The 27,500-nt window shown below is 42.4% G+C and overlaps 2 protein-coding genes and 1 long non-coding RNA gene across 3 annotated transcripts in view; 1 reads left to right on the plus strand and 2 right to left on the minus strand.

Annotated features, from left to right (window-relative positions):
• The window catches only part of LOC135561739 (circadian locomoter output cycles protein kaput-like), a 55,464-nt gene extending 45,163 nt beyond the window's left edge, over nucleotides 1-10,301 (plus strand). Inside the window, exons 22-23 of the mRNA XM_065003493.1 lie at nucleotides 1,775-3,870; nucleotides 4,318-10,301. Of these exons, the coding sequence (XP_064859565.1) occupies nucleotides 1,775-1,981 (207 nt within the window). The 3' untranslated portion in view covers nucleotides 1,982-3,870; nucleotides 4,318-10,301. The remainder of the gene's footprint in view (nucleotides 1-1,774; nucleotides 3,871-4,317) is intronic.
• Nucleotides 10,302-11,826: 1,525 nt separating this feature from the next.
• Nucleotides 11,827-15,030, minus strand: LOC135561740 (uncharacterized). The gene is made up of 2 exons (XR_010459626.1): nucleotides 12,463-15,030; nucleotides 11,827-12,083 (listed from the first exon to the last, which is right to left on the minus strand). It is a non-coding gene; the product is annotated as an uncharacterized LOC135561740 (long non-coding RNA).
• A 1,103-nt stretch (nucleotides 15,031-16,133) lies between these two features.
• Nucleotides 16,134-27,500, minus strand: part of LOC135561738 (mast/stem cell growth factor receptor kita-like) — a 64,135-nt gene continuing 52,768 nt past the window's right edge. The window contains exons 17-21 of the mRNA XM_065003492.1: nucleotides 25,512-25,634; nucleotides 24,169-24,280; nucleotides 17,720-17,819; nucleotides 17,051-17,156; nucleotides 16,134-16,533 (exon numbers count right to left, since the gene is read on the minus strand). Of these exons, the coding sequence (XP_064859564.1) occupies nucleotides 16,384-16,533; nucleotides 17,051-17,156; nucleotides 17,720-17,819; nucleotides 24,169-24,280; nucleotides 25,512-25,634 (591 nt within the window). The 3' untranslated portion in view covers nucleotides 16,134-16,383. The remainder of the gene's footprint in view (nucleotides 16,534-17,050; nucleotides 17,157-17,719; nucleotides 17,820-24,168; nucleotides 24,281-25,511; nucleotides 25,635-27,500) is intronic.

Raw genomic sequence — 27,500 nt, forward strand, 5'->3', positions numbered from 1 at the left:
GGTAACCTCTAGTTTCAACAGGTAACCTCTAGTTTCAACAGGTAACCTCTAGTTTCAACAGGTAACCTCTAGTTTCAACAGGTAACCTCTAGTTTCAACAGGTTACCTCTAGTTTCAACAGGTTACCTCTAGTTTCAACAGGTAACCTCTAGTTTCAACAGGTAACCTCTAGTTTCAACAGGTAACCTCTAGTTTCAACAGGTTACCTCTTACCTCTAGTTTCAACAGGTTACCTCTAGTTTCAACAGGTAACCTCTAGTTTCAACAGGTAACCTCTAGTTTCAACAGGTAACCTTTCTAGTTTCAACAGGTAACCTCTAGTTTCAACAGGTTACCTCTAGTTTCAACAGGTAACCTCTAGTTTCAACAGGTAACCTCTAGTTTCAACAGGTTACCTCTAGTTTCAACAGGTTACCTCTAGTTTCAACAGGTAACCTCTAGTTTCAACAGGTAACCTCTAGTTTCAACAGGTAACCTCTAGTTTCAACAGGTAACCTCTAGTTTCAACAGGTAACCTCTAGTTTCAACAGGTTACCTCTAGTTTCAACAGGTAACCTCTAGTTTCAACAGGTAACCTCTAGTTTCAACAGGTTACCTCTAGTTTCAACAGGTAACCTCTAGTTTCAACAGGTAACCTCTAGTTTCAACAGGTTACCTCTAGTTTCAACAGGTAACCTCTAGTTTCAAACCTCTAGTTTCAACAGGTAACCTCTAGTTTCAACAGGTAACCTCTTGTTTCAACATGTAACCTCTAGTTTCAACAGGTAACCTCTAGTTTCAACAGGTAACCTCTAGTTTCAACAGGTAACCTCTAGTTTCAACAGGTAACCTCTAGTTTCAACAGGTAACCTTTAGTTTCAACAGGTAACCTCTAGTTTCAACAGGTTACCTCTAGTTTCAACAGGTTACCTCTAGTTTCAACAGGTTACCTCTAGTTTCAACAGGTTACCTCTAGTTTCAACAGGTAACCTCTAGTTTCAACAGGTAACCTCTAGTTTCAACAGGTAACCTCTAGTTTCAACAGGTAACCTCTAGTTTCAACAGGTAACCTCTAGTTTCAACAGGTAACCTCTAGTTTCAACAGGTAACCTCTAGTTTCAACAGGTAACCTCTAGTTTCAACAGGTTACCTCTAGTTTCAACAGGTTACCTCTAGTTTCAACAGGTTACCTCTAGTTTCAACAGGTAACCTCTAGTTTCAACAGGTAACCTCTAGTTTCAACAGGTAACCTCTAGTTTCAACAGGTAACCTCTAGTTTCAACAGGTTACCTCTAGTTTCAACGGGTAACCTCTAGTTTCAACGGGTAACCTCTAGTTTCAACAGGTAACCTCTAGTTTCAACAGGTAACCTCTAGTTTCAACAGCCATAGACAGACAGGCAGTTCACAGAGGGAGGGAGTGTGTATAGCGATGGATTAGGACTGAGTCCAAAATGGCACCCTCTTCCCTATGGGCCTGGTCAACAGTAGTCCCCTATGTGGAGAATCTGGTGTCATTTCAGACAACCAGACTGCACAGTAGCAGCAGCAGTTCCTACATGTAACCAGCAGAGGGCAGTGTGGGGGCAGAGTTCAATAGGGACCGAGGATATAGGGAACGAATGCTATCTATCTTACCCTGATCCTAGATCTGTGGCTAAGGGGAATGTCAACATGGAATTTTATAGATTTCACAGTGTTCTAATCATAATGTTTTAGAGTCACTTCTATAGTTCTAACCATAGAATTAGAATAAGAATACCATTCTAATCCATTGTCTTACTTCCCGTAACCAGGGCACCCGTCTTCTCCACGGCAACCAGCAGCTGATCCTCCAGGCAGCATTCCCCATGCAACAACAGCAACAGGCCTTCACCCAGGTAACACAACAACAACAGTCTCACAACCAGAGGCATCAGCTGCAGCTGAAACCACAGCCGCAGAAACAACCCAAAGGCCCGCCTTCGCACCGGACTGACAGCTCCAGCAGCCAAGCACAGTAGGCCAGGCGTCCAATCAGAGGTGTGGAGGGGTGTCCTGGATTGTGTTGTGTGTTTTTCTAATGGAACTACAGTGTTGGAGTCACCCAACCCCCCCCCCCTCCTATCGCCCATACCAATATAGCTGCTGTGTTGACCCTCTATCTTCTGCCATAACAAACTGAATTATGGGTAACGGTGAGGGTGGCCAGCCCTTCGTCCTAGAAAGCTACTAACTGTGCAGGGTTTGGCTCCGGCTCTGCTCTAACACACCTATTCAGTTGCTCAGCAGGACCTTGATGTTCACCTAGACTGAATCAGGTGTGTTGGTTAGCGCAGGGCCGGAACTAAAGCCTGCAGTCAGGAGATCTTCAGGAGGAGGTTTGGCCCCACCTGGATTTCACCTTCCCTAAGGAACTCCTCATCACCGTGGTGACAATAGTACGGACCGGAACCATCGGAACCCTGTATCCCGTAGCAACCAGGAGGAGCGTTGTTTGTTCGTGCGTTGGAGGAGAGACAAACTCGGTGTCCGTGGAAACACAGTAGAACTCATTGCATTGCCACGGTAACGAGAGACTCCAAAAGGAACATTGTGGTGATGGGCTGACTCTATGGGTCTGTACAGTACAGACGTGTGTAACATTAAACTAAATGTAAATATCCATTATAGCTACAAAGAAAAAAACAGAAATGACTATTTTATATGATTGCATGGGTAAATAACAGTACGTTTTTATGAGTAACTTTTGACAAAATGACTTTAGACTTTATTCAGTGTTTTCCTGGTCAGATATGAGGTGACAGACGTTCAGCCAGCATGAAGAGCCGCCTCTCTCTTCCACCTAAAGGTCTTCGGCTCTGTTCCAACACTTTAGAAAATGCATCCATCCTTCCATCTTTCCTCCCTTCCTGCCTTGAGGTTATCAAAGTCATTCAGTTAAGGGTGTATTTTATTTGTGTTGGAACATGGCCCCCGGAGGGAGAGATGTTGTGTCACCGTTTGTTTAATGGACGGGCTTGGGTTCTAGTGGGATGCTGGGAAATGTAGTTTTTTTTTAACTCAACATTTTTTATTTTATTTTTTAGACTCAACATTTTTAAACGTTTTATCAGAACAACAACCACGTCTGATCCAATCAAATCATGACGACCAAACAGACCTACGGATAAATACAGTCTAAACCAGACCAGGGAGTCGGCGATGTTACTCAGCCTGGTTCCAGATCACTTCAGTCTTGTGTTGGCTCAGTTGGTAGAGCAAGGCACTTGCAACCCCAGAGGTCGTGGGTTTGATTCCAGCTCGGGCCATCCGTACGTCAAATCTATGCACGTATGACTGACTCTAAGTTGCTTTGGGGGAAAAAAACATGAACTAAATGTTCTATATGAATGGTGCCGTCTTACCAACTTACCAACACACAGGTCTGGGATCATCTATAACGGGTTTAGTTATTCCAAGTGCCAATAGTCACAACACACAGGATCAGTTGATATATATATTTTAACAGACAAAGAGGTATATATATATATATATTTCCAGAAGTATATGACCCTTCTATCAGAGCATGTATATAGAATGGATTATTTTTGAATGAAGACAGAATTATTATTATAGAAAGACAGTATATATTTAACCTCCCCATGATATTATAGCACTTAATGAGGTCTTATACTGTCTGTAGGTCTGTCATTTACTGTCTATCTCCCCATGATATTATAGCACTTAATGAGGTCTTAGACAGTAAATTACAGACCTACAGACAGTATATCTCCCCATGATATTATAGCACTTAATGAGGTCTTAGACAGTAAATTACAGACCTACAGACAGTATATCTCCCCATGATATTATAGCACTTAATGAGGTCTTAGACAGTATATCTCCCCATGATATTATAGCACTTAATGAGGTCTTATACTGTCTGTAGGTCTGTAATTTACTGTCTATCTCCCCATGATATTATAGCACTTAATGAGGTCTTATACTGTCTGTAGGTCTGTAATTTACTGTCTATCTCCCCATGATATTATAGCACTTAATGAGGTCTTATACTGTCTGTAGGTCTGTAATTTACTGTCTATCTCCCCATGATATTATAGCACTTAATGAGGTCTTAGACAGTAAATCTCCCCATGATATTATAGCACTTAATGAGGTCTTAGACAGTAAATTACAGACCTACAGACAGTATACCTCCCCATGATATTATAGCACTTAATGAGGTCTTATACTGTCTGTAGGTCTGTAATTTACTGTCTATCTCCCCATGATATTATAGCACTTAATGAGGTCTTATACTGTCTGTAGGTCTGTAATTTACTGTCTATCTCCCCATGATATTATAGCACTTAATGAGGTCTTAGACAGTAAATTACAGACCTACAGACAGTATATCTCCCCATGATATTATAGCACTTAATGAGGTCTTAGACAGTAAATTACAGACCTACAGACAGTAAATCTCCCCATGATATTATAGCACTTAATGAGGTCTAACACAGTAAATTACAGACCTACAGACAGTATATCTCCCCATGATATTATAGCACTTAATGAGGTCTTAGACAGTAAATCTCCCCATGATATTATAGAACTTAATGAGGTCTTAGACAGTAAATCTCCCCATGATATTATAGAACTTAATGAGGTCTTAGACAGTAAATTACAGACCTACAGACAGTAAATCTCCCCATGATATTATAGAACTTAATGAGGTCTTAGACAGTAAATCTCCCCATGATATTATAGAACTTAATGAGGTCTTAGACAGTAAATTACAGACCTACAGACAGTAAATCTCCCCATGATATTATAGAACTTAATGAGGTCTTAGACAGTAAATTACAGACCTACAGACAGTATATCGCCCCATGATATTATAGCACTTAATGAGGTCTTAGACAGTAAATCTCCCCATGATATTATAGAACTTAATGAGGTCTTAGACAGTAAATTACAGACCTACAGACAGTAAATCTCCCCATGATATTATAGCACTTAATGAGGTCTAACACAGTAAATTACAGACCTACAGACAGTATATCTCCCCATGATATTATAGCACTTAATGAGGTCTTATACTGTCTGTAGGTCTGTAATTTACTGTATCTCCCCATGATATTATAGCACTTAATGAGGTCTTAGACAGTAAATTACAGACCTACAGACAGTAAATCTCCCCATGATATTATAGCACTTAATGAGGTCTTAGACAGTAAATTACAGACCTACAGACAGTATATCGCCCCATGATATTATAGCACTTAATGAGGTCTTAGACAGTAAATTACAGACCTACAGACAGTATATCTCCCCATGATATTATAGCACTTAATGAGGTCTAACACAGTAAATTACAGACCTACAGACAGTATATCGCCCCATGATATTATAGCACTTAATGAGGTCTTAGACAGTAAATTACAGACCTACAGACAGTATATCGCCCCATGATATTATAGCACTTAATGAGGTCTTAGACAGTAAATTACAGACCTACAGACAGTATATCGCCCCATGATATTATAGCACTTAATGAGGTCTTAGACAGTAAATCTCCCCATGATATTATAGCACTTAATGAGGTCTAACAAAGTAAATTACAGACCTACAGACAGTAAATCTCCCCATGATATTATAGAACTTAATGAGGTCTTAGACAGTAAATCTCCCCATGATATTATAGAACTTAATGAGGTCTTAGACAGTAAATCTCCCCATGATATTATAGCACTTAATGAGGTCTTAGACAGTAAATTACAGACCTACAGACAGTATATCTCCCCATGATATTATAGAACTTAATGAGGTCTTAGACAGTATCTCCCCATGATATTATAGAACTTAATGAGGTCTTAGACAGTAAATTACAGACCTACAGACAGTATATCTCCCCATGATATTATAGAACTTAATGAGGTCTTAGACAGTAAATTACAGACCTACAGACAGTATATCTCCCCATGATATTATAGCACTTAATGAGGTCTAACAAAGTAAATTACAGACCTACAGACAGTATATCGCCCCATGATATTATAGCACTTAATGAGGTCTTAGACAGTAAATTACAGACCTACAGACAGTATATCTCCCCATGATATTATAGCACTTAATGAGGTCTTAGACAGTAAATCTCCCCATGATATTATAGCACTTAATGAGGTCTTAGACAGTAAATCTCCCCATGATATTATAGAACTTAATGAGGTCTTAGACAGTAAATCTCCCCATGATATTATAGCACTTAATGAGGTCTTAGACAGTAAATTACAGACATAGACAGTATATCTACCTAGCTGTGTTGAATCTGGATGTGTGTGGAAATGTGTGTGTATGTTTGTGTGTGTGAGAGAGTATGTGCGTGTGTGTTCTTGTCCATGCGTTTACCTCTAGACATTGTGTGTGTTTGTGTTTACATGGTGTGTGTCTTATACTAACTCCCTTATTCAAGGATCCACAATTTGCTGAATGGTCTCTGCTCAGGAATAAAACTTGTGTGTCCAAAATGGTACTCTCCTATTGGCCCTGGTCTAAAGTAGTGCTCTATATAGGGAATAGGGCTCTGGTCTAAAGTAGTGCTCTATATAGGGAATAGGGCTCTGGTCTAAAGTAGTGCTCTATATAGGGAATAGGGCCCTGGTCTAAAGTAGTGCTCTATATAGGGAATAGGGCTCTGGTCTAAAGTAGTGCTCTATATAGGGAATAGGGCTCTGGTCTAAAGTAGTGCACTATATAGGGAATAGGGCTCTGGTCTAAAGTAGTGCTCTATATAGGGAATAGGGCTCTGGTCTAAAGTAGTGCACTATATAGGGAATAGGGCCCTGGTCTAAAGTAGTGCTCTATATAGGGAATAGGGCTCTGGTCTAAAGTAGTGCTCTATATAGGGAATAGGGCTCTGGTCTAAAGTAGTGCTCTATATAGGGAATAGGGCCCTGGTCTAAAGTAGTGCTCTATATAGGGAATAGGGTGCCATTGGAGAATCAGCCAAGAACTCAGCAGACATGCATCTGCTCCAGTATACACAGGCCTCACATGGGGCCCAATCATAACCTGCCATCTGCACATGCTCAGTGTCTCCAGGCCAGACAGAACATGTCTGTCAGGAGATGGGAAATTACCCATCACAACAAACCATTCTTCTGGTGCGTTGCTTTTCTGCTTATTAGGGACGAATCAACTAATCAAATCATGAAAAACTAATCAAATTTTACGTCACGGAAATGTAACGAGTTGGCATTGGTCTGGTCAGTCAGTTGATATTTGATTCAGGTCTGGTCAGTAGTCAGTTGATATCTGATCCAGGTCTGGTCAGTTGATATTTGATCCAGGTCTGGTCAGTAGTCAGTTGATATCTGATCCAGGTCTGGTCAGTTGATATTTGATCCAGGTCTGGTCAGTAGTCAGTTGATATCTGATCCAGGTCTGGTCAGTAGTCAGTTGATATTTAATCCAGGTCTGGTCAGTTGATATTTAAACCAGGTCTGGTCAGTAGTCAGTTGATATTTAATCCAGGTCTGGTCAGTAGTCAGTTGATATTTAATCCAGGTCTGGTCAGTTGATATTTGATCCAGGTCTGGTCAGTAGTCAGTTGATATTTAATCCAGGTCTGGTCAGTTGATATTTGATCCAGGTCTGGTCAGTCAGTTGATATTTGATCCAGGTCTGGTCAGTAGTCAGTTGATATTTGATCCAGGTCTGGTCAGTTGATATTTGATTCAGGTCTGGTCAGTTGATATTTAATCCAGGTCTGGTCAGTAGTCAGTTGATATTTAATCCAGGTCTGGTCAGTAGTCAGTTGATATTTAATCCAGGTCTGGTCAGTAGTCAGTTGATATTTAATCCAGGTCTGGTCAGTTGATATTTGATCCAGGTCTGGTCAGTAGTCAGTTGATATTTGATCCAGGTCTGGTCAGTAGTCAGTTGATATTTAATCCAGGTCTGGTCAGTTGATATTTGATCCAGGTCTGGTCAGTCAGTTGATATTTGATCCAGGTCTGGTCAGTAGTCAGTTGATATTTGATCCAGGTCTGGTCAGTTGATATTTGATTCAGGTCTGGTCAGTTGATATTTGATTCAGGTCTGGTCAGTAGTCAGTTGATATTTGATCCAGGTCTGGTCAGTAGTCAGTTGATATTTGATCCAGGTCTGGTCAGTTGATATTTAATCCATGTCTGGTCAGTAGTCAGTTGATATTTGATCCAGGTCTGGTCAGTTGATATTTGATTCAGGTCTGGTCAGTTGATATTTGATCCAGGTCTGGTCAGCTGATATTTAATCCAGGTCTGGTCAGTTGATATTTGATTCAGGTCTGGTCAGTTGATATTTAATCCAGGTCTGGTCAGTAGTCAGTTGATATTTAATCCAGGTCTGGTCAGTAGTCAGTTGATATTTGATCCAGGTCTGGTCAGTTGATATTTGATTCAGGTCTGGTCAGTAGTCAGTTGATATTTAATCCAGGTCTGGTCAGTTGATATTTGATTCAGGTCTGGTCAGCAGGCAGTTGATATTTAATCCAGGTCTGGTCAGTAGTCAGTTGATATTTAATCCAGGTCTGGTCAGTTGATATTTGATTCAGGTCTGGTCAGTTGATATTTAATCCAGGTCTGGTCAGTTGATATTTGATTCAGGTCTGGTCAGTAGTCAGCTGATATTTGATCCAGGTCTGGTCAGCTGATATTTGATCCAGGTCTGGTCAGTTGATATTTAATCCAAGTCTGGTCAGTTGATATTTAATCCAGGTCTGGTCAGTAGTCATCTGATATTTAATCCAGGTCTGGTCAGTTGATATTTAATCCAGGTCTGGTCAGTGGTCGGTCAGCCAGTAATGTAACAGTGAAGACATATCTAACAGTAAAAGTCTTGGACAGGACAGGAGGAGTGTGTTGTTTGGAAAAAGGACTTCCCAGAACGTCTGTGATTGTTTTTGTCTCGGAGAACAGAGTGGAGAGACGGAGAGAGTGTTATGTCATGTGTGTGTGTGTACTTTGTCTCGGAGAACAGAGTGGAGAGACGGAGAGAGTGTTATGTCATGTGTGTGTGTGTGTACTTTGTCTCGGAGAACAGAGTGGAGACGCAGAGAGTGTTATGTCGTGTGTGTGTGTGTGTATTTTGTCTCGGAGAACAGAGTGGAGACGCAGAGAGTGTTATGTCATGTGTGTGTGTGTCTGCCTCAGTGTGTGTGTGTATGTGTGTGTGTGTGTGTGTCTGCCTCAGAGTGGAGAGACAGAGTGTTATGTGTTTGGTCATTTCTCCTCTTCGTTTTGTTCTACTTCCTGTATCACACGGGAACAGCCAATCAGTGCATGCGTTGCAGTAACCATGATGACCAGTGAATAGTCTAGAGTCTTCCTCTGTGTTTGGGCTGGTGATGACGACGACGCCCAGGAGAGATGCAGCCCAACCTGAATACATGTTAGTGTGAGACTGAGCGTTGCCACGACAACAACCTCCACTGTGTTCCTGTGGATTTACACACATCACGGTATTAATGCTTAGACTGGACTGCATGGTTTCATGGGGAATACATTACCTACCAAGCTATGACAAAGTGTGTCTCACACACACACTTTGACACCACTACCCTTTTGACACACATCCCTCAGCAAATTCAGGTCCTTTAGTTTTAGTGTTTTGTGAGTTTTATTGCTGAAAAAATGCAACTGTTATTGTCGTGTTATTTCCACATCACTGATATACAACCAGCCCAAAGAATGTAACGTATGTACCTTGTTTGACTGTGTCCCAAATGACACCCTATTTCCTATATAGTGCACTAGGTTTTATCCAGAGCTGGTCTAAAGTAGTGCACTATGTGTATGAAACAGGGTGGGACGTAGCCATTCTGCTGTAGAAGAGAAACAGGCTTGTGTCTAATGAAGTGGTTCAATCATGTTCCGAAATTCTATGTTTCCATTCAATAGTATGAGAATCCAGTTCTGAAATTCTACGTTCTGATTCTATGATTCCGTTGTTCCGATGTTACTGTAACAAGCAGCTCTGTTTGGACTATTCTGAATGTTGGACCTGAACCGTGTTTCTTTACCAATGACAGACTGAAACCCAACTGTTATTTCACCAATACACACCGTGGTGGTTTCTAGAACTGTTATTTCACCAATACACACCGTGGTGGTTTCTAGAACTGTTATTTCACCAATACACACTGTGGTGGTTTGAAGAACTAACTGTTATTTCACCAATACACACCGTGGTGGTTTCTAGAACTGTTATTTCACCAATACACACCGTGGTGGTTTCTAGAACTGTTATTTCACCAATACACACCGTGGTGGTTTCTAGAACTAACTGTTATTTCACCAATACACACCGTGGTGGTTTCTAGAACTAACTGTTATTTCACCAATACACACTGTGGTGGTTTCTAGAACTAACTGTTATTTCACCAATACACACTGTGGTGGTTTCTAGAACTAACTGTTATTTCACCAATACACACTAGAACTAACTGTTATTTCACCAATACACACTGTGGTGGTTTCTAGAACTAACTGTTATTTCACCAATACACACCGTGGTGGTTTCTAGAACTAACTGTTATTTCACCAATACACACTGTGGTGGTTTCTAGAACTAACTGTTATTTCACCAATACACACCGTGGTGGTTTCTAGAAATCCTGCTAGTTTACTGGTTAAAAACCAGCTCAGAAACCTCACTTACCAGGTAACCCCAACTAGTTTACTGTACATTAACCAGGTAATCCCAACTAGTTTTAATGTACACTTACCAGGTAACCCCAGCTAGTTTTAATGTACACTTACCAGGTAACCCCAACTAGTTTTAATGTACACTTACCAGGTAATCCCAACTAGTTTTAATGTACACTTACCAGGTAATCCCAACTAGTTTTAATGTACACTTACCAGGTAATCCCAACTAGTTTACAGTACACTTACCAGGTAATCCCAACTAGTTTACTGTACACTTACCAGGTAATCCCAACTAGTATACTGTACACTTACCAGGTAATCCCAACTAGTTTTACTGTACACTTACCAGGTAATCCCAACTAGTTTAATGTACACTTACCAGGTAATCCCAACTAGTTTAATGTACACTTACCAGGTAATCCCAACTAGTTTTAATGTACACTTACCAGGTAATCCCAACTAGTTTTAATGGGGCTCTGCATTTCCTCTTTCTGTCACCAGGTGTGTCCTCCCTCTCTCCCAAAGCAACATGGAAACATAGTGTTTCCTGTATTCTAAACCCTTCTCCTCCCTCTCTCCCAAAGCAACATGGAAACATAGTGTTTCCTGTATTCTAAACCCTTCTCCTCCCTCTCTCCCAAAGCAACATGGAAACATAGTGTTTCCTGTATTCTAAACCCTTCTCCTCCCTCTCTCCCAAAGCAACATGGAAACATAGTGTTTCCTGTATTCTAAACCCTTCTCCTCCCTCTCTCCCAAAGCAACATGGAAACATAGTGTTTCCTGTATTCTAAACCCTTCTCCTCCCTCTCTCCCAAAGCAACATGGAAACATAGTGTTTCCTGTATTCTAAACCCTTCTCCTCCCTCTCTCCCAAAGCAACATGGAAACATAGTGTTTCCTGTATTCTAAACCCTTCTCCTCCCTCTCCCCCTCGGTCAAAATGAAAATAAAACCCAATTTACAAATGTATTGTTGGTTGTGTGTTTTTGTCGCTTACTCTACAGGAGCAGTGACGGCCTCCACTCGCACACACACACACACACTGGAACACTGTCTGTACCTGGTCTGACTATGTCCTGAGGAGACCCAGGAACACACACACACACCATACCACCACACACAACATGGAAACATAGTGTTTCCACCAAACCCCACTCCTCCCCTCCACCAAACAACACCTGGAAACATAGTTCCAGTACTTTCTTTATTACAAGCCAACCAACTGTATGAACACATCCTCAGCCTCCAAACCATTCATCACATACATTCTCTGCATCAGAACCAACGCACACACATACTATTAACATAAAGCAAACCCTGAAAGCACATAAAGCTAAAGTTAATGTATTTACACATGAAGAGTTGGTTTCCAGACAGAGCCTATCCTGGTTCTATGTTTCCCAGACAGAGCCTCTCCTGGTTCTATGTTTCCCAGATAGAGCCTCTCCTGGTTCTATGTCTTCCCAGACTGACTATGTCCTGAGCTTCCCAGGAACACAGCCTCTCCTGGTTCTATGCCCCAGACAGAGCCTCTCACACACTATGTTTCCCAGACAGACACACACCATTCTGTTTCCACACACACACACTCTCCACCACTATGTTTCCCAGACAGAGCCTACTCCTGGTTCTTTTTCCAAGCCAACCAACTGTATGAACACATTCCCAGTCAGCCTCCAAACCTGTTTCATCACATACATTCTCTGGTTCAGAACCCAGACAGAGCCTACTCCTGGTTCTATTAACATAAAGCAAACCCTGACAGAGCCTACTCCTGGTTCTATATTCTATGTTTCACAGACAGAGCTAAAGTTAATGTTTTACACATGGTTCTATGTTTCCCAGACAGAGCCTCTCCTGGTTCTATGTTTCCCAGACAGAGCCTCTCCTGGTTCTATGTTTCCCAGATAGAGCCTCTCCTGGTTCTATGTTTCCCAGACAGAGCCTCTCCTGGTTCTATGTTTCCCAGACAGAGCCTCTCCTGGTTCTATGTTTCCCAGACAGAGCCTCTCCTGGTTCTATGTTTCCCAGACAGAGCCTCTCCTGGTTCTATGTTTCCCAGACAGAGCCTCTCCTGGTTCTATGTTTCCCAGACAGAGCCTCTCCTGGTTCTATGTTTCCCAGACAGAGCCTCTCCTGGTTCTATGTTTCCCAGACAGAGGCTACTCCTGGTTCTATGTTTCCCAGACAGAGGCTACTCCTGGTTCTATGTTTCCCAGACAGAGCCTACTCCTGGTTCTGTTTCCCAGTCAGAGCCTCTCCTGGTTCTATGTTTCCCAGACAGAGCCTACTCCTGGTTCTATGTTTCCCAGACAGATCCAGGAGTAGGTTCTGTTTCCCAGACAGAGCCTCTCCTGGTTCTATGTTTCCCAGACAGAGCCTACTCCGGGATCTAAGCCTCTCCTGGTTCTGTTTCCCAGACAGAGCCTCTCCTGGTTCTGTTTCCCAGACAAAGCCTACTCCGGGTTCTAAGCCTCTCCTGGTTCTGTTTCCCAGTCAGAGCCTCTCCTGGTTCTGTTTCCCAGTCAGAACCTACTCCTGGTTCTATGTTTCCCAGACAGAGCCTACTCCTGGTTCTATGTTTCCCAGACAGAGCCTACTCCTGGTTCTATGTTTCCCAGACAGAGCCTACTCCTGGTTCTATGTTTCCCAGACAGAGCCTACTCCTGGTTCTATGTTTCCCAGACAGAGCCTACTCCTGGTTCTATGTTTCCAAGTCAGAACCTACTCCTGGTTCTATGTTTCCCAGTCAGAGCCTACTCCTGGTTCTATGTTTCCCAGACAGAGCCTACTCCTGGTTCTATGTATTCACTACAAAAAATCTGACCTCCTCATGAGGGACCGCAGTGGCTCACTGGTCTGCGCACCCACGTTCATAAAATAAAACATTATAGAGTTAATCTCTTGCAATTCTACACAGTTTGCCATAGGATGGAGAGAAATATTTGCAGTGTTTATATAATATCTGAGTGAAAGTGACAAGCAAAATTAATGGGAGCCCCCGATCGGTAATGAGACCATAATTACTACAAGTTTAGATAGCTGGCTAGACTCATTTACCAATCGTATTATACCAGTTCAGGCATCATTTAGATTTTGGCCACTAGATGGCAGCAGTGTATGTGCATTTTGTTGACTGATCCAATGAATCATTGCATTTCAGTTCAAAATGCTGTATCAGGACTGCCCAAATGTGCCTAATTGGTTTATTGATACATGTCATAACTCTGCCCTCTCCTCAAACAATAGCATGGTATTCTTTCACTGTAATAGCTACTGTAAATTGGACCGTGCAGTTAGATTACCAGGCATTTAAGCTTTTTTGCCCATATCAGATATGTCTATGTCCTGGGAGATGTCCTGATGATGATAGTGTATACTGTATATGGTCAGAACAGCTGTGTTAGTAGATCTACATACTGTATAGATGTGTCAGTCAGCCTATAGCGTATTGGTTCTTTAAACTAACTTCTGTGTCAGTTCATACTGTATTGCCTCTAATATTGCATTAAATCACCATTTTATTTTCAGCCATCTCTTTGAACTTCTAGGCCTCTTCATGCTGATAAGGGGAAACTCGCTGAATGATCAGAGAAATGATGGTCAAAGCTTTTTCTTTTAGGCTTATTTACAGAAAAAAACATCCTGGATGCTTTGATAGCAATAGACTACAAGAAATCCACAAGTGGGGGGGGGGCCGACCAATTGGATCTGTCTGCTCAAGTGTGCAGCAGCGCCCACCATTGTTGGCTCAATAACCACCATTTTTAATTTAACATTGTTATCAGGAAATATATTCCATGAAGTATGGAAATCAGCTCTTGTGCGTAAGGACGGGGAATAGTAGTGATCTTAATGATTACCGCACCACTTCAAGACTTCCTGGTCTAGCTAAAGTTCTAGAATCCTTGGTGAATGTACAACTTTGCTATTTTTTTTAAATTAATGGCCTGGGCATCCAATCAGGGTTTAGGCCTGGGCATCCAATCAGGGTTTAGGCCTGGGCATCCAATCAGGGTTTAGGCCTGGGCATCCAATCAGTGTTTAGGCCTGGGCATCCAATCAGGGTTTAGGCCTGGGCATCCACTCGGGGTTTAGGCCTGGGCATCCAATCAGGGTTTAGGCCTGGACAGCCAATCAGGGTTTAGGCCTGGACAGCCAATCAGGGTTTAGGCCTGGACAGCCAATCAGGGTTTAGGCCTGGACAGCCAATCAGGGTTTAGGCCTGGACAGCCAATCAGGGTTTAGTATTGTGTATTTTATTGTGTTTATGAATGTGTAGGTTAATGTGTTTATGAATGTGTAGGTTAATGTGTAGGTTAATGTGTAGGTTAATGTGTAGGTTAATGTGTAGGTTAATGTGTTTATGAATGTGTAGGTTAATGTGTAGGTTAATGTGTTTAATGTGTAGGTTAATGTGTAGGTTAATGTGTAGGTTAATGTGTTTATGAATGTGTAGGTTAATGTGTTTATGAATGTGTAGGTTAATGTGTAGGTTAATGTGTTAATGTGTTTATGAATGTGTTAATGTGTAGGTTAATGTGTATTAATGTGTAGGTTAATGTGTAGGTTAATGAATGTGTAGGTTAATGTGTAGGTTAATGTGTTTATGAATGTGTAGGTTAATGTGTAGGTTAATGTGTAGGTTAATGTGTAGGTTAATGTGTATATGAATGTGTTTATGAATGTGTAGGTTAATGTGTAGGTTAATGTGTTTATGAATGTGTAGGTTAATGTGTTTATGAATGTGTAGGTTAATGTGTTTATGAATGTGTAGGTTAATGTGTTTATGAATGTGTAGGTTAATGTGTTTATGAATGTTTATGAATGTGTAGGTTAATGTGTAGGTTAATGTGTTTATGAATGTGTAGGTTAATGTGTATATGAATGTGTTTAATGTGTAGGTTAATGAAATGTGTAGGTTAATGTGTAGGTTAATGTGTATATGAATGTGTAGGTTAATGTGTTTATGAATGTGTAGGTTAATGTGTAGGTTAATGTGTAGGTTAATGTGTGGTTAATGTGTAGGTTAATGTGTAGGTTAATGTGTAGGTTAATGTGTATATGAATGTGTAGGTTAATGTGTAGGTTAATGTGTAGGTTAATGTGTTTATGAATGTGTAGGTTAATGTGTATATGAATGTGTAGGTTAATGTGTATATGAATGTTAATGTGTAGGTTAATGTGTTTATGAATGTGTAGGTTAATGTGTTTATGAATGTGTAGGTTAATGTTAGGTTAATGTGTAGGTTAATGTGTTTATGAATGTGTAGGTTAATGTGTTTATGAATGTGTAGGTTAATGTGTAGGTTAATGTGTAGGTTAATGTGTAGGTTAATGTGTTTATGAATGTGTAGGTTAATGTGTAGGTTAATGTGTTTATGAATGTGTAGGTTAATGTGTAGGTTAATGTGTTTATGAATGTGTAGGTTAATGTGTTTATGAATGTGTAGGTTAATGTGTTTATGAATGTGTAGGTTAATGTGTATAGTGAATGTGTTGTTTATTGTGTTTATGAATGCACAATTTGGCCCAGCGTCATCCGGGGGTAGGCCGTCATTGTTCTTAACCGACTTGCCTAGTTACATAAAGGTTAGATAAAGGTTAGATACTACATGAAATGCATCACAGACCAATCAATACAAAGAGAGGGTGTGTCCAGTGTGTCCATTATTCAGACAGTGTCCTAGTCCACAAAATTGGCGGTGCTGAGTGTGTGTGTGTGTGTGTGTGTGTCCGTTCATTGTTCAGACAGTGTCGTAGTCCAGAAACACATCAGCAGTATTCAGCAGTAGTGGTTGTGTCGGGGCCGTAGTGCTGCTCACTGAGCTCAGTCTGTGAGACGCTGCCCTCTGCTGGTCTGGAGGAACAGCTCCATAGCTCAGGTTCAGGTACACCTGCACACACACATCAACAAACAACAGACAAACACACACACACAACACAAACAAGCAACACACACACACACAACACAAACAAGCAACACACACACACACACAACACAAACAAGCAACACACACACACAACACAAACAAGCAACACACACACACACACAAACAAACACACACACATCAACAAACAACAGACAAACACACACACAACACAAACACACACACCAACATACAAACATCAACACAGAATTTAGGCATGTTATATTAAACATTACTGAAATATTCCAAAATATACAATTGAGGATATGAACATTCATATTAATATGTAAATATAGATAAATAGTATAGTTTTATATGGATTTATCTATGAACCTACATTCTTGGTGTTTTCTGGCAGTAGTAGTTCAAATAATTATCCCAAGTTATTGATTCCATTTCAATTCGATACAACTTCAATTGACATATATTGATAATGTATAGATGCATTTTCAACAAAACGTTGCTGAACAGTTCCAGAACGTACATTCTTGGTGTGTTCCGACAGGAGTAGTTCAGTCCTCTCGACTACTTTCCTGAAGGAAGGTCTCTTCAGAGGGTCCTCACTCCAACAGGACAACATCATGTCATAACTAGAGACAGACAGAGAGACAAAGAGAGAGAGAGAGTAAGAGACAAAGAGAGAGAGAGTAAAAGACAAAGAGAGAGAGAGAGTAAGAGAGAGAGAGAGAGTAAGAGAGAGACCGAGAGAGAGAGAGAGTAAGCGAGAGAGAGGAGAAACAGGGGTCAGAAAACAAGCACAATTTACATGTGAGTCATTTAGCAGACTCTTATCCGGAGAGACTGACAGTAGGGAGTCATTTAGCAGACTCTCTTATCCAGAGAGACTGACAGTAGAGAGTCATTTAGCAGACTCTCTTATCCAGAGAGACTGACAGTAGGGAGTCATTTAGCAGACTCTCTTATCCAGAGAGACTGACAGTAGGGAGTCATTTAGCAGACTCTCTTATCCAGAGACTGACAGTAGGGAGTCATTTAGCAGACTCTCTTATCCAGAGAGACTTACAGTAGGGAGTCATTTAGCAGACTCTCTCAGTTAGCGTCTTCATCTTAAGATCGCTAGGTGGGACAACCACATACTGTGTCTCAGTAATAGTAAGTATATTTTTCAAAATCACACACACACACTCCTTACATTTCTCTGGGAGCCACATCAGGTCTGTTCATTCTGTGTCCTTCCTGGATCATCCTGTAGAACGCTGAACCCACCTGCATACCAGGGTATGGACTGCTGCCTACACACACACACACACACAGAGACAGACAGAGACACACACAGACAGAGACACACACACACACACACACAAAGAGACAGACAGAGACACACACAGAGACAGACACACACACAGACACATAGTTAGTATATTCCCCAAACATGTGTGCCTGCATGCCTTTGTGTGTGTGAGTATATAGACTGTATCCAAGGTTACTATAGTTACCATGTGACCAGACATCAGTCTCCAAGGTTACTATAGTTACCATGTGACCAGACATCAGTCTCCAAGGTGACTATAAATACCATGTGACCAGACATCACTCTCCAAGGTGACTATAGTTACCATGTGACCAGACATCAGTCTCCAAGGTGACTATAGTTACCATGTGACCAGACATCAGTCTCCAAGGGGACTATAGATACCATGTGACCAGACATCAGTCTCCAAGGGGACTATAGATACCATGTGACCAGACATCAGTCTCCAAGGGGACTATAGATACCATGTGACCAGACATCAGTCCCCAAGGGGACTATAGTTACCATGTGACCAGACATCAGTCTCCAAGGTGACTATAAATACCATGTGACCAGACATCAGTCTCCAAGGTGACTATAGTTACCATGTGACCAGACATCAGTCTCCAAGGTGACTATAGTTACCATGTGACCAGACATCAGTCTCCAAGGTGACTATAGTTACCATGTGACCAGACATCAGTCTCCAAGGTTACTATAGTTACCATGTGACCAGACATCAGTCTCCAAGGTGACTATAGTTACCATGTGACCAGACATCAGTCTCCAAGGTGACTATAGTTACCATGTGACCAGACATCAGTCTCCAAGGTGACTATAGTTACCATGTGACCAGACATCAGTCTCCAAGGTGACTATAGTTACCATGTGACCAGACATCAGTCTCCAAGGTGACTATAGTTACCATGTGACCAGACATCAGTCTCCACTATAGTTACCATGTGACCAGACATCAGTCTCCAAGGTGACTATAGTTACCATGTGACCAGACATCAGTCTCCAAGGTGACTATAGTTACCATGTGACCAGACATCAGTCTCCAAGGTGACTATAGTTACCATGTGACCAGACATCAGTCTCCAAGGTGACATATAGTTACCATGTGACCAGACATCAGTCTCCAAGGTGACTATAGTTACCATGTCAGTCTCCAAGGTGACTATAGTTACCATGTGACCAGACATCAGTCTCCAAGGTGACTATAGTTACCATGTGACCAGACATCAGTCTCCAAGGTGACTATAGTTACCTATGTGACCAGACATCAGTCTCCAAGGTGACTATAGTTACCATGTGACCAGACATCAGTCTCCAAGGACTATCAGTCTCCAGGTGACTATAGTTACCATGTGACCATGTGACCAGACATCAGTCTCCAAGGTGACTATAGTTACCATGTGACCAGACATCAGTCTCCAAGGTGACTATAGTTACCATGTGACCAGACATCAGTCTCCAAGGTGACTATAGTTACCATGTGACCAGACATCAGTCTATAGTTACCAAGGTGACTATAGTTATGTACTCAGTCTCCAAGGTGACTATAGTTACCTAAATGTGACCAGACATCAGTCTCCAAGGTGACTATAGTTACCATGTGACCAGACATCAGTCTCCAAGGTGACTATAGTTACCATGTGACCAGACATCAGTCTCCAAGGTGACTATAGTTACCATGTGACCAGACATCAGTCTCCAAGGTGATCTATAGTTACCATGTGACCAGACATCAGACTCCAAGGTGACTATAGTTACCATGTGACCAGACATCAGTCTCCAAGGTGACTATAGTTATGTACTGTACATTACCTAAAGAGAATATTTCCCAGAGCAGGATACCGTATGACCAGACATCAGTCTCCAAGGTGACTATAGTTACCATGTGACCAGACATCAGTCTCCAAGGTGACTATAATTACCATGTGACCAGACATCAGTCTCCAAGGGGACTATAGTTACCATGTGACCAGACATCAGTCTCCAAGGGGACTATAGATACCATGTGACCAGACATCAGTCTCCAAGGTGACTATAGTTACCATGTGACCAGACATCAGTCTCCAAGGGGACTATAGATACCATGTGACCAGACATCAGTCTCCAAGGGGACTATAGATACCATGTGACCAGACATCAGTCTCCAAGGGGACTATAGATACCATGTGACCAGACATCAGTCTCCAAGGGGACTATAGATACCATGTGACCAGACATCAGTCTCCAAGGGGACTATAGTTACCATGTGACCAGACATCAGTCTCCAAGGTGACTATAAATACCATGTGACCAGACATCAGTCTCCAAGGTGACTATAGTTACCATGTGACCAGACATCAGTCTCCAAGGTGACTATAGTTACCATGTGACCAGACATCAGTCTCCAAGGTGACTATAGTTACCATGTGACCAGACATCAGTCTCCAAGGTGACTATAGTTACCATGTGACCAGACATCAGTCTCCAAGGTGACTATAGTTACCATGTGACCAGACATCAGTCTCCAAGGTGACTATAGTTACCATGTGACCAGACATCAGTCTCCAAGGTGACTATAGTGACCAGACATCAGTCTCCAAGGTGACTATAGTTACCATGTGACCAGACATCAGTCTCCAAGGTGACTATAGTTACCATGTGACCAGACATCAGTCTCCAAGGTGACTATAAATACCATGTGACCAGACATCAGGTGACTATAGTTACCATGTGACTCCAAGGTGACTATAGTTACCATGTGACCAGACATCAGTCTCCAAGGTGACTATAGTTACCATGTGACCAGACATCAGTCTCCAAGGTGACTATAGTTCACCAAGGTGACTATGACCATGTGACCAGACATCAGTCTCCAAGGTGACTATAGTTACCATGTGACCAGACATCAGTCTCCAAGGTGACTATAGTTACCATGTGACCAGACATCAGTCTCCAAGTTGACTATAGTTACCATGTGACCAGACATCAGTCACCAAGGTGATCTATAGTTATGTACTGTACATTACCTAAATACCGTATGACCAGACATCAGTCTCCAAGGTGACTATAGTTACCATGTGACCAGACATCAGTCTCCAAGGTGACTATAGTTACCATGTGACCAGACATCAGTCTCCAAGGTGACTATAGTTACCATGTGACCAGACATCAGTCTCCAAGGTGATCTATAGTTACCATGTGACCAGACATCAGACTCCAAGGTGACTATAGTTACCATGTGACCAGACATCAGTCTCCAAGGTGACTATAGTTATGTACTGTACATTACCTAAAGAGAATATTTCCCAGAGCAGGATACCGTATGACCAGACATCAGTCTCCAAGGTGACTATAGTTACCATGTGACCAGACATCAGTCTCCAAGGTGACTATAATTACCATGTGACCAGACATCAGTCTCCAAGGGGACTATAGTTACCATGTGACCAGACATCAGTCTCCAAGGGGACTATAGATACCATGTGACTATAGTTACCATGTGACCAGACATCAGTCTCCAAGGGGACTATAGATACCATGTGACCAGACATCAGTCTCCAAGGTGACTATAGTTACCATGTGACCAGACATCAGTCTCCAAGGGGACTATAGATACCATGTGACCAGACATCAGTCTCCAAGGGGACTATAGTTACCATGTGACCAGACATCAGTCTCCAAGGGGACTATATATACCATGTGACCAGACATCAGTCTCCAAGGTGACTATAGTTACCATGTGACCAGACATCAGTCTCCAAGGTGACTATAGTTACCATGTGACCAGACATCAGTCTCCAAGGTGACTATAGTATACCATGTGACCAGACATCAGTCTCCAAGGTGACTATAGTTACCATGTGACCAGACATCAGTCTCCAAGGTGACTATAGTTACCATGTGACCAGACATCAGTCTCCAAGGTGACTATAGTTACCATGTGACCAGACTATAGTTATCAGTCTCCAAGGTGACTATAGTTACCATGTGACCAGACATCAGTCTCCAAGGTGACTATAGTTACCATGTGACCAGACATCAGTCTCCAAGGTGACTATAGTTACCATGTGACCAGACATATCTCCAAGTTACCATGTGACCAGACATCAGTCTCCAAGGTGACTATAGTTACCATGTGACCAGACATCAGTCTCCAAGGTGACTATAGTTACCATGTGACCAGACATCAGTCTCCAGACATCAGTCTCCAAGGTGACTATAGTTACCATGTGACCAGACATCAGTCTCCAAGGTGACTATAGTTACCATGTGACCAGACATCAGTCTCCAAGGTGACTATAGTTACCATGTGACCAGACATCAGTCTCCAAGGTGACTATAGTTACCATGTGACCAGACATCAGTCTCCAAGGTGACTATAAATACCATGTGACCAGACATCAGTCTCCAAGGTGATCTATAGTTACCATGTGACCAGACATCAGTCTCCAAGGTGACTATAGTTACCATGTGACCAGACCTCACTCTCCAATGTGACTATAGTTACCATGTGACCAGACAGTCTCCAAGGTGACTATAGTTACCATGTGACCAGACATCAGTCTCCAAGGGGACTATAGATACCATGTGACCAGACATCAGTCTCCAATGGGACTATAGTTACCATGTGACCAGACATCAGTCTCCAAGGGGACTATAGATACCATGTGACCAGACATCAGTCTCCAAGGTGACTATAGTTACCATGTGACCAGACATCAGTCTCCAAGGTGACTATAAATACCATGTGACCAGACATCAGTCTCCAAGGTGACTATAAATACCATGTGACCAGACATCAGTCTCCAAGGTGACTATAGTTACCATGTGACCAGACATCAGTCTCCAAGGTGACTATAGTTACCATGTGACCAGACATCAGTCTCCAAGGTGACTATAAATACCATGTGACCAGACATCACTCTCCAAGGTGACTAAGGTGACTATCAGTTACCATGTGACCAGACATCAGTCTCCAAGGTGACTATAGTTACCATGTGACCAGACATCAGTCTCCAAGGTGACTATAATTACCATGTGACCAGACATCAGTCTCCAAGGTGACTATAGTTACCATGTGACCAGACATCAGTCTCCAAGGTGACTATAGTTACCATGTGACCAGACATCAGTCTCCAAGGTGACTATAGTTACCATGTGACCAGACAGTCTCCAAGGTGACTATAGTTACCATGTGACCAGACATCAGTCTCCAAGGGGACTATAGATACCATGTGACCAGACATCAGTCTCCAAGGGGACTATAGATACCATGTGACCAGACATCAGTCTCCAAGGTGACTATAGTTACCATGTGACCAGACATCAGTCTCCAAGGTGACTATAGTTACCATGTGACCAGACATCAGTCTCCAAGGTGACTATAAATACCATGTGACCAGACATCAGTCTCCAAGGTGACTATAGTTACCATGTGACCAGACATCAGTCTCCAAGGTGACTATAGTTACCATGTGACCAGACCTCACTCTCCAAGGTGACTATAGTTACCATGTGACCAGACATCAGTCTCCAAGGTGACTATAGTTACCATGTGACCAGACATCAGTCTCCAAGGTGACTATAGTTACCATGTGACCAGACATCAGTCTCCAAGGTGACTATAGTTACCATGTGACCAGACATCAGTCTCCAAGGTGACTATAGTGACCACATCATGTGACTATAGTTACCATGTGACATCAGTCTCCAAGGTGACTATAAATACCATGTGACCAGACATCAGTCTCCAAGGTGACTATAAATACCATGTGACCAGACATCAGTCTCCAAGGTGACTATAGTTACCATGTGACCAGACATCAGTCTCCAAGGTGACTATAGTTACCATGTGACCAGACATCAGTCTCCAAGGTGACTATAGTTACCATGTGACCAGACATCAGTCTCCAAGGTGATCTATAGTTATGTACTGTACATTACCTAAAGAGAATATTTCCCAGAGCAGGATACCATATGACCAGACATCACTCTCCAAGGTGACTATAGTTACCATGTGACCAGACATCAGTCTCCAAGGTGACTATAGTTACCATGTGACCAGACATCAGTCTCCAAGGTGATCTATAGTTATGTACTGTACATTACCTAAAGAGAATATTTCCCAGAGCAGGATACCGTATGACCAGACATCACTCTCCAAGGTGACTATAGTTACCATGTGACCAGACATCAGTCTCCAAGGTGACTATAGTTACCATGTGACCAGACATCAGTCTCCAAGGTGACTATAGTTACCATGTGACCAGACATCAGTCTCCAAGGTGACTATAGTTACCATGTGACCAGACATCAGTCTCCAAGGTGATCTATAGTTATGTACTGTACATTACCTAAAGAGAATATTTCCCAGAGCAGGATACCGTATGACCAGACATCACTCTCCAAGGTGTAAACACCGTCAAAGATACTCTCTGGAGACATCCACTTCACTGGGAGCCGGGCCTGGAACACACAGGAAACGCATCATCAGGGGGAGACAACACCCACGGGAAACGCATCATCAGGGGGAGACAACACACATTTACATTTACATTTAAGTCATTTAGCATCATCAGGGGGAGACATCCAGTGGAACACCACGGCATCTAGGTCTTTTAAGGGGGGAGGGGGAGAAGGATTACATCATCCTCAGGGGGAGACATCATGGGGAGACAACACCCACGGGAAACGCATCATCAGGGGGAGACAACACCCACGGGAAACGCATCATCAGGGGGAGACAACACCCACGGGAAACGCATCATCAGGGGGAGACAACACCCACAGGAAACGCATCATCGGGGTTAAACAGGAAGTGGCTATTCATTTTAAAAGATAGTTCAGTGATTTGACTTATTTGGATGTTTCCTTGCCTTGAAAGTCGTTGTCCAGAGACGACTATTATCAAGATAAGGAAACACACCTAAACAAGTAAAATGGCTGAACTGTCCCTCTGAGATTCCGTCTATATCAAGATAAGGAAACGCACCTAAACATGTAAAATGGCTGAACTGTCCCTCTGAGATTCCGTCTATATGAAGATAAGGAAACGCACCTAAACAAGTAAAATGGCTGAACTGTCCCTCTGAGATTCCGTCTATATGAAGATAAGGAAACGCACCTAAACAAGTAAAATGGCTGAACTGATTCCGTCTATAGAAGAAACGCACCTAAACATGTAAAATGGCTGAACTGTCCCTCTGAGATTCCGTCTATATCAAGATAAGGAAACACACCTAAACATGTAAAATGGCTGAAGATAAGATAAGAAACGCATCTAAACATGTAAAATGGCTGAACTGTCCCTCTGAGATTCCGTCTATATGAAGATAAGGAAACGCACCTAAACAAGTAAAATGGCTGAACTGTCCCTCTGAGATTCCGTCTATATGAAGATAAGGAAACGCACCTAAACAAGTAAAATGGCTGAACTGTCCCTCTGAGATTCCGTCTATATGAAGATAAGGAAACGCACCTAAACATGTAAAATGGCTGAACTGTCCCTCTGAGATTCCGTCTATATGAAGATAAGGAAACGCACCTAAACAAGTAAAATGGCCGAACTGTCCCTCTGAGATTCCGTTGTGTTACAATGCTTGGGGTTTTTACTTGTTGATCTTTGATGGTAAAACCTGAGCAACCTTCTTGTATTTCACACTCTTTCTGTAACAAAAATACACACACACACACTTACATTGCCTCTGAGGACGTAGTTGGAGTCGGTGGTGATGTCTCGGGCCAGTCCGAAGTCACAGATCTTGGCTACTCTACCCTGAGTCAGCAGTATGTTCCTGGCTGCTAGGTCTCTGTGGATACACTACACACACACAGACACATTTAAAGTAAAGAATAAACCATATACAGAAATAACTACATAGAAGACAGAAACACAGACAGAAACACAGACAGAAACACAGACAACAGCAACTACAACTGTCTCTAACTCAGTGGAGACCTGTCATTCAGGGCAGAGCCCCACTGTCTCTAACTCAGTGGAGACCTGTCATTCAGGGCAGAGCCCCACTGTCTCTAACTCAGTGGAGACCTGTCATTCAGGGCAGAGCCCCACTGTCTCTAACTCAGTGGAGACCTGTCATTCAGGGCAGAGCCCCACTGTCTCTAACTCAGTGGAGACCTGTCATTCAGGGCAGAGCCCCACTGTCTCTAACTCAGTGGAGACCTGTCATTCAGGGCAGAGCCCCACTGTCTCTAACTCAGTGGAGACCTGTCATTCAGGGCAGAGCCCCACTTGTTAAACTACAAAACACAACATAAAACACATAAAAAGTTGCCTGTTTAGCATTTTATTTTGGCATTCATTCCATGTCACATATCAGTTTGCAAACAACGTTAGAATATTTATATATTTTTTTTAAATCCTTGAGTTAATGAAGCCGTATACAAACATGGTCTCTTTCTTGACAGAAGCCATGTCAAAATAAAAATAAGAAATAAACGTATAAAATTAAATATTTTTCGTCTCTCTGTATTTCATATTTTTCCTTCAACTCTCCAGAGGCTGAATTGTATCATCATCTGGGACGGCAGCGTAGCCTAGTGGTTAGAGTGTAGAGGAGGTAGGGTAGCCTAGTGGTTAGAGTGTAGAGGCGGCAGGGTGGCCTAGTGGTTAGAGTGTAGAGGTGGCAAGGTAGACTAGTGGTTAGAGTGTAGAGGTGGCAGGGTAGCCTAGTGGTTAGAGTGTAGAGGCGGCAGGGTAGCCTAGTGGTTAGAGTGTAGAGGCTGCAGGGTAGCCTAGTGGTTAGAGTGTAGAGGCGGCAGGGTAGCCTAGTGGTTAGAGTGTAGAGGCGGCAGGGTAGCCTAGTGGTTAGAGTGTAGAGGCTGCAGCGTAGCCTAGTGGTTAGAGTGTAGAGGTGGCAGCGTAGCCTAGTGGTTAGAGTGTAGAGGCGGCAGGGTAGCCTAGTGGTTAGAGTGTAGAGGCGGCAGGGTAGCCTAGTGGTTAGAGTGTAGAGGCTGCAGCGTAGCCTAGTGGTTAGAGTGTAGAGGCGGCAGGGTAGCCTAGTGGTTAGAGTGTTGGACTAGTAATCGGAAGGTTGCGAGTTCAAACCCCCGAGCTGACAAGGTACAAATCTGTCGTTCTGCCCCTGAACAGGCAGTTAACCCACTGTTCCCAGGCCGTCATTGAAAATAAGAATATGTTCTTAACTGACTTGCCTGGTTAAATAAAGGTAAAATGAAAATATATAAAAAAATCTCACAGGAGAAAGCGTCTGAGTGAGTGAAACAGCGCCCCCTCTGTCTCTCTATGTGTTGGCAATCCATCTGATGCTGTGTGGTCAAAAAGAGTATGACAATGTTGCTGCTAGGAAGCAACGGAAGCCAGCGAGCATTTGGTCTCCCCTTTGATAAAAAGTAAAAGTCTAAAATAATAGTCAATCAGCTCAACTGTGATTGGTCCTGGCGCACCAAAAAACAGTGTCAAAGGAAGCCAGCTTGGATTGGCTGCTTGTTTCTCCAGTGATTTGACTCGTCCCTTTAGGCCTATATATCACTGTGTCAAGGCATATGAACTAACAGGTTGTAGAACAAACAAGGTAATTATCACAACACACAGGTTGTTATATGGATTTTGGTGCTGGTTTCCCCAGTGATTTGACTCTGACACCGCTACTGTTTTCTTGAGTAAGGCAGCTCCAAAATGCAGGTGTTTGCATCCTAGCTCAGT

Source organism: Oncorhynchus nerka, linkage group LG18 (assembly GCF_034236695.1).
Source record: "Oncorhynchus nerka isolate Pitt River linkage group LG18, Oner_Uvic_2.0, whole genome shotgun sequence".
In the NCBI taxonomy this organism is placed as follows: domain Eukaryota; kingdom Metazoa; phylum Chordata; class Actinopteri; order Salmoniformes; family Salmonidae; genus Oncorhynchus; species Oncorhynchus nerka.